Here is a 7622-nt window from a genome sequence, read left to right on the forward strand (position 1 = left end):
CCTTGAAAAAGCTTGGACTAGATTGCCAGGCGAAACGTTGGATTTACTACAAATTCATTCACTGAGATTTTACAAATATATTATTCCTATTTAAAACTTTATATCATATCATTCATTTCTTATTAACGGCCTATGCAACTGGTAGATCTATGAGTACTGATTAACATCATGTTTAGATTAAATAGATGGGATGTGGCTAGCAGTGTAATTAAGGACACTTGTTTTGTACTGTTTGTGATTCGTCAGTTGACTGTTCCTGTATTCCAGAGTTGGTGTTCACTCCGGGGCTCGAGCCCAAGACAGTTTGTTTAGAATATCATCGCGTTTTTCACTTAGCTGCTGAACCAGATAGCCATTCACCTGTGTAACGGGTATGAGACTTAGTGTAATTTGAAATGAATTGAATGATCTCGTTGTTGATATTTTTGACTGAGACTTATCAGTCCATCCGATCAATCTATTCTAATATCAATTTATATAACAATGGCTGTATCGAAGCAATCCGCACAAGATGTCCATAGGCCAACCAAGATTGACCAAATTTCAGTCAAAAATATCCACAATGCCATAATCAATACCATTTCAAATTGAATTTAAAATCATATTGGTTTAGTTCTTTATAATGCTGACTGAATTCTATCGACCAAGTTTCAATTTAGTTACTGGTCCAAATGACTCAACATCGTCTATACGTCTTAAAAAGTGAAACAACAACAAGAAGTGAGTTCAGGAAGTATCAGATTACGAGTATATGTTACTGATAAGTGCCAAAAGGTGCAAAACATAGGCCCAAGGTTTTCATGTTAACCACCTTCATCCATCTAAAGTTTATGGTGTATCGCGGCATAAATCACTCATATTTCTATATACATATTCAGTATTCCATTAGTTTCAATCTTCATACACATTATTCAATACAACATCAACTCAGTTTTCAAAATACAATGAAGGTGAATAATATTTCTGAGGTTAGTTTTTTTCAACCACACTATATGAACTTCACCTTATCTCTTTTTTTAACAAGATTTTGTTCTCTCCTCATTGCCTTCAAAAAAAAAAGAAGAATGAATTCCCTCTGTTTTTTTATATTAATGATTTAACTTAGAACCCATTTTCATTGATTTACATTGAAAATAAGGTCACTCTTATATGTAAGAAAAAAAAGGGGAAAGTATCGAGGTCGTTAAGAATAGATAGTTATATACTTTAGTTATATTTCTTTGTTATAATCTCTTTCATTTGTTTTTCTTTTCTATGTGAAACGAATATCCAGTTGGATTGAATCATGGTTTAAAACAAAAGATCTTCATTATTTAACAAGGAGAAGCAAGCATAATGATAAACAATGGAGGTAGGTTCGAATTGTCTTTTTTGCTCCTTTTGACTTATTTCTTATAGTTAAAAGTTTCGAATTCTATGCATCTATATATGTATAATCATAAATATAAGATCAAAACTGATTGAATTCAAACTCAAAGAATGCATCTACAATCATGTGGATAGTTCATTATATATTAGAGACTTATTAAAGGATTCTCTCCTTTGAATTTTTAATTTGAAGCTTTAACCAATACAACTGATAAGATTAGAAGTAGAGTTTATTGTTAAGAGAATTTTAATGAATGTTGAACTTATAATGTAGTGTAATGTTTGGAAATATAAAAGATATTGAATTTTATTCAGAAGGGGTTTTGTGGAGATTTCAGTATTTTCATAGTTGAAATCATGAGTGAATTGAAGTTAGATCATCATGGAAAACCTGGAAGTACTGGATGGTAGTTTCGTCCTATTATGGGACTCCTCAGCAGTGCGCATCCACGATCCTTCCAAGTGAGATTCGAACCCAGGACCTACCAGTCTTCAGGAGATGTTTCCTGGAGTTCTAGTGCGAAGCAGTGACCAGTGGAGTTCAATCAGGTCTGTTGTGAGATATCAACTCACTGAAGACAATTGGTGAACGGTTGCTCAAACTTCGTGGATCAGTTGAAGTTAGACTATAACACCGTTGGATGCCGGCTCAGTGGTCTATCGATTAAGTGCTCTGACGCGAGACTTGTAGGTCCTGGGTTGTAATCGGGATCGTGGATGCGCACTGCTGAGGAGTACCACAATAGAACAAAGCGGCCATCCCGTGCTTCCAGGTTTTTCTTAGTGGTCTGGCTTCAATTGACTGACGATTTCAATTATGAAAATACTGAATTTTGTCAAAACAAGAATAATAATTAATGAGGGATAAATTATATATCCATTTAACTAAAGAAAATTTGAATAGAACTTATGAATTTACTGTGGCAGTGATGAATTAATGTCATGATGTTAGACTTTTGGCCTAGAATTTTCTAGAACATCCTTAGAAATGCTAAGTATGCACTATTCTGTTTGTTCTTCTAATCTATGTACTTTGGTACATCCTTTGATGAAATGTGCATGAAAATTATAGGTTAAACATTTTACTAGATAGTGTTTTTTAATATCATTAAAGAGTTTTAGTGATCCTTCTCTTTCTAATTGTTTCACAGTTTATATCAATACATAATAAGAATTATATTGAAATATACGCTTTTACATTTGTTTACCAGGATAAATGATTGATCAGATTGTCTTTATTCCTCGGATGATCGACTTACATTTCGTAAAGTATTAACTTTATTAGTTATGACTGATATGACAGGATGAGAAAGCACCATGAAAATTAATCAGTATGACGTTAAAAATATGTGTCTATGGATTGTCTCTTACGGGCTCCATCGTTCTTCTATCACTATCGCTACTTGAACTACTTCCGTTTTTTCTCTTTTCCTCATGTTCCTCTTCTATCAGTAAGAATTCTACTTCAACTTCCTGATACATATTACTTATATGTGCGTGTATAAGTAGCGAACACCACAATACTTCTCAGTTAAAATTATACAAATCTGAGTGTTAATTTGATTGTAAACAAATCATATATGTCATTTTAACTTATTTCGAGGTCAGTAATTTTGTATCAGTGGTCTTTATATTTAAACTAGGCGTTGTTGGATTCAGATTTTTTCAGTACCAATCTCAAGTCAGTTAAACATTTCGCAAGCAACATCTTAGAAATAATGATAACTATAAATTGTCAGATTATTCAATCTCTCTTCCATGTACCTTGTAAGCAATTTATATTATTAAGCAAAGATGGATAATGGCTAGCAGTGGAATCCAGGATGCGCGTTTCGTCCTATTTGGGACTCGTCAGCTGGATGTACCTGCATCTCAAAGTTGATGTTCACTCTGGAACTCGGACCCAGTACCTTTCGTTTCAAACGCCACCACGTTATCCACTCGGCCACTGAGTCCTGATAGCCACTTGCTTGTGCAATGGGTTGAAGTTTAAATTCACTTGATGTTGTTTGTTTGAATCTCCCCATTGATGTTTTAGGACTGCAACTGGTCAGTCAGGGTTCGAGTCCCAGAGTGATATAACAACATCAACTCTGAGATGCAGGTACATCCAGCTGACGAGTCCCAAATAGGACGAAACGCGTGTCGTGGATCCCACCGCTAGCTATTATCCATCTCTGCTTACCGTGCTTGTGAATTTAGGCTGTATCGAGGCAATACGCACAGTATGCACATATGCCAATTAGCGACTGACCAGTCGAAGTCCTAAAAACATCAATGGGAATATTCAAACAAACAATACTAAGTGGATTTAAATTTATACTATTATTACCAATTTTTTTTCCAAAGACTGACTAATGATAAGACTGTACTCGCACTTGTTAGTTAAATTAAAATATAACTAATAATAACTAGGCTAATGTAAGTTAACAGGTTAGTAGCAAGCCTTTTTTTCTCTTATCTCCTTTGAATGATATATTCAATCGAATAATTTTCTTTGCACCTTTTTATGCAATTGTAGTTTATTCCTAAGATTTAGCCATAAATATCGCCTATATGCACTGAAGTATGATGCAACATTATTGAGTATTTATTGTCTATGAGAGATTATAATTTCGAATTTGTTGCATCCCTATTATCAATGTTAAAAACAAACCTCACATAAACACGACCAAGTTTATGGGTTGAATGTTTTATCACGTTCCGCCGTACATTAGTCAATCTTTAAAATATAACTGATGTATTATATTTAGTAAGTGTAGAGAGTATATTGAATAACGTCATGATAACACGAAGTGACATACCATTTATCATTGAAATGATTATTAGTTAATGATTAATGACCATCATATAGATATATATTTTTCATTTTGAAATCTACCTTGTGATAGTATGTTTACAAGTTTTTATTCAGAAGAGGAGTAAAAGTAACTGAGATAGATTACTTGTAATGCAGAAGGAAATAAATGGATTTAAACTATTAAAAACGATACTATCCCAACAAATCTAATGGGTTTCATAACTGTATCGAAGCCGGTTAGGCTCTGTTGTGAATAAGATGAAAGTTTCCATAAGTACAGACACATTAGGATATTGACAGTTTAGCTACACAAGATAATATCAGAGATTAAGCTTTATTATTTAGATATGATTTATGATTTGCATTTAAAGTTAGCTCAATCTACATCTGGAGCATATGATCGAAGGCCTTTGGTTTGATACTTGATGTAATCAAACTTCTCGTTAAAAACGAACGATTATTTCGTGAAAGATGAGATATAAGTGTTAGTCCTAGTACAAAGAACAACGAATCCTACTATTCATTCAATAATGTTTGCATTCCTATGAAGACTTATGTTCCAATGAAATCATCTTGACTAAGTTTGTCGTGATTAATAAACTGAGTTTGATCGATCTTGAAGATTAGTTACATTAATCTCCCTGAGATCGAGAAAAGATTGTAGGAAAACAAACGTATATCTACCTGTGAGGGTCGTGGTTTTATAGTGATGAAAAGTTTTATATTAGGAAGAAATAAAATTCTAGTGCTTCTTGTTTCTCATATATCTTCACCTAGCGAGATAGTTATAATCAATACACATCCTGAAACAAATATGAGTTAACTGAATTTCCTATACCGAATCAACACAACGAGAAAAATATTAAAGACCTAGAAGTCATTATCGAACTAATGACAGTGAGAAAATCTATACAATGAGAATATAATTAGAAAATATGAAGCGATAAGGTATAGATGAAGAGATGCTTTAATGCAAGATCCACAATACTATAAGCAGTAAGTTCAGCTACTTTACTGTCACTGATATTGAACTATACAACCCAACGTTACCAACCATCAATCGAGTTTATTGTATATGCCTCAACCGGGTGGTCTGGATCAACTAACGTGTCCAGCATCAATAAATAACAAAAACCATCTTCAGCAAAAACAAATCTTAACAACCTACTTAATTATATCACTCAGTGGTTTAGGAATTATTGAAATCTAATCCACTGGATATGAATTTATTAGGGTCTAATCTGTTTTTCTAGGTAACACCTAACTTGGAATCCTGAAGGTAAATGATAAGAGCGGGGCAAAACAACACAATGCACCGGGAATTGGAGGTATACATCAAAAGAATGAACATTATAAGCAAAGATGGATAGTGGGTAGCTGTGGAATCCAGGACACACGTTTCGATCTATTTAGACTCGTCAACTAGATGTACCTCTATTTCAGAGTTGATATTCACTCCAGGACTCAAAACCAGTACCGTTCACTCCAAACGCCATTGCGTTGTTCACTTAACTGCTAAATTCTGATAGCCACTTGCTTGTGCAATGGGGTGAAGTTTAATTCACTTGATATTGTTTACTTGAATCTTCCTATTGATCAGTCTCTTATTGGCATGTGTACATCCAGTTTACGAGTCTCAAATAGGACGAAACGCGGATCCTGGATATCACTACCATCCACTATCCATTATTCCTTATAAAGCTTGTGACTTAAGTCAATACTGAGGCAGTCCACACAGGATGCACATATGCCAATAAGACACTGATGGATTGCAGTCCTAAACAACAATAGGAAGATTCAAACAAACAATACCAAGTGAATTTAAAATAATGAACAGTTCTTAGGAGTAACTGGAAAAGAGACCAGGACATAGTTAGGCGGAGAATCATAGTCAGCGGCCTATGCTCTACGAGGGGGTGAAAGGTGTAAATAACGTAAGTAAATAAATCCGTGTTCCCCCTCAGAATATATTCTTTGTAAGTGAATATCATTTAAAAAAAACTATGACTTCATGTAACTAGATAATACATTGAAATTATTGTTTAAAATCTTAAAGCAGCGTTACATTGAAATGAACAAATAAAAAATTGACAATTAACTAAATAAGTAATTAAAATATAAATTGTCACATACATAGACTTACGCTCTGACAAGTAATTCTGTTTCTTCAGAAACTTGACTAATGATAGCTTGTACTTCTTCAAATGTTTTACCAACTAATGGAATTGAATTCCATTCAAGTATTTCATCACCTATATGAATAGATTTTAAAATGAAACAAAATTCAATATGCATTGAATCATTCCTTCTATCATTTAAATTAATACATTTAAAACAAAAGGCTGATAAGCAACTTTATAGATTATTCGTTATTTTAAAAGAAAAGTATATTATTACTTGATATTAAATGGATTACCAGTATAATGAAAAGTATAATAATAAGGGCGTGGTAGTAGTAGTAGTAGTAGTAGTAGTAGTAGTAGTAGTAGTAGTAGTAGTAGTAGTAGTAGTAGTAGTAGTAGTAGTAGTAGTAGTAGTAGTAGTAGTAGTAGTAGTAGTAGTAGTAGTAGTAGTAGTAGTAGTAGTAGTAGTAGTAGTAGTAGTAGTAGTAGTGGTAGTAGTAGTAGTAGTAGTAGTAGTAGTAGTAGTAGTAGTAGTAGTAGTAGTAGTAGTAGTAGTAGTAGTAGTAGTAGTAGTATATTATTTTGCTTTATGAGTTTTCAACTTTATATGAATAGACCTAAACTGAGAAAATATCTACTTGCAAGCATTCTCTTCTGTTCAAAATCTGGGTTTTAATTATGTCAATGACCAATAGGCATTAAGGCTTCTTTAGTTATTTACAGATCACTATATCATCATCCATACGGAGAATATGAACAAATAAGTTTATATTCAAACCAGAAATTATGGTTGATTCCGTGTGTAAATGAACTTAGTGCTTGAGCACCAATACAAGACGAAATTCTGTCCGACTTATTTATAGTACAATAAGATCATTCAGTAATCTTCAGCATATTACACGGGCGAATATCATGAAAGATTCAACAACAAGTGAGATCACTAAAATGAAGAAGTTTGTTGGACTAAACTTGGAGTCGAATAAAATAATTTAACTTTTTTCAACACAAGACGTTTAAGGAGAACTTACGAGAGTGCTAGATTTTTCAGTAACTTTTTCCTATTAGATTTCATTTTGACAAATTCATCTGATGATTTATAAATGTTCAGGAAATAAAGGTATTATTGCTACAAAACAGATTTCTAATGTTAGGATTCATTGAACATTCAGAGATTTAAATATCGAGGACTGATCATTACTAGTAATGATACAATATGATATTGGTGGAAATTAGACTGAAATAAATTGCTGTATCAATATCAATAGTACAAAGATAATTTACATCAAATGCCACTGGTTGTTGTGATTATTTGAGGTATACTGCTGATCATG

At 33.1% G+C, this 7622-nt stretch overlaps 1 protein-coding gene across 1 annotated transcript in view; it reads right to left on the reverse strand.

The window, feature by feature from the left end:
- Smp_151430 (hypothetical protein) overlaps positions 1-6463 on the reverse strand; it is a gene marked incomplete at both ends in the record, with an annotated part of 25350 nt that extends 18887 nt beyond the window's left edge. Inside the window, 2 exons of the mRNA XM_018797294.1 lie at positions 5223-5332; positions 6312-6463. Coding sequence (XP_018652350.1) covers positions 5223-5332; positions 6312-6463 — 262 coding nt within the window. The remainder of the gene's footprint in view (positions 1-5222; positions 5333-6311) is intronic.
- Positions 6464-7622: the final 1159 nt, after the last annotated feature.

Source organism: Schistosoma mansoni, chromosome 4, assembly GCF_000237925.1.
Source record: "Schistosoma mansoni strain Puerto Rico chromosome 4, complete genome".
NCBI lineage: Eukaryota > Metazoa > Platyhelminthes > Trematoda > Strigeidida > Schistosomatidae > Schistosoma > Schistosoma mansoni.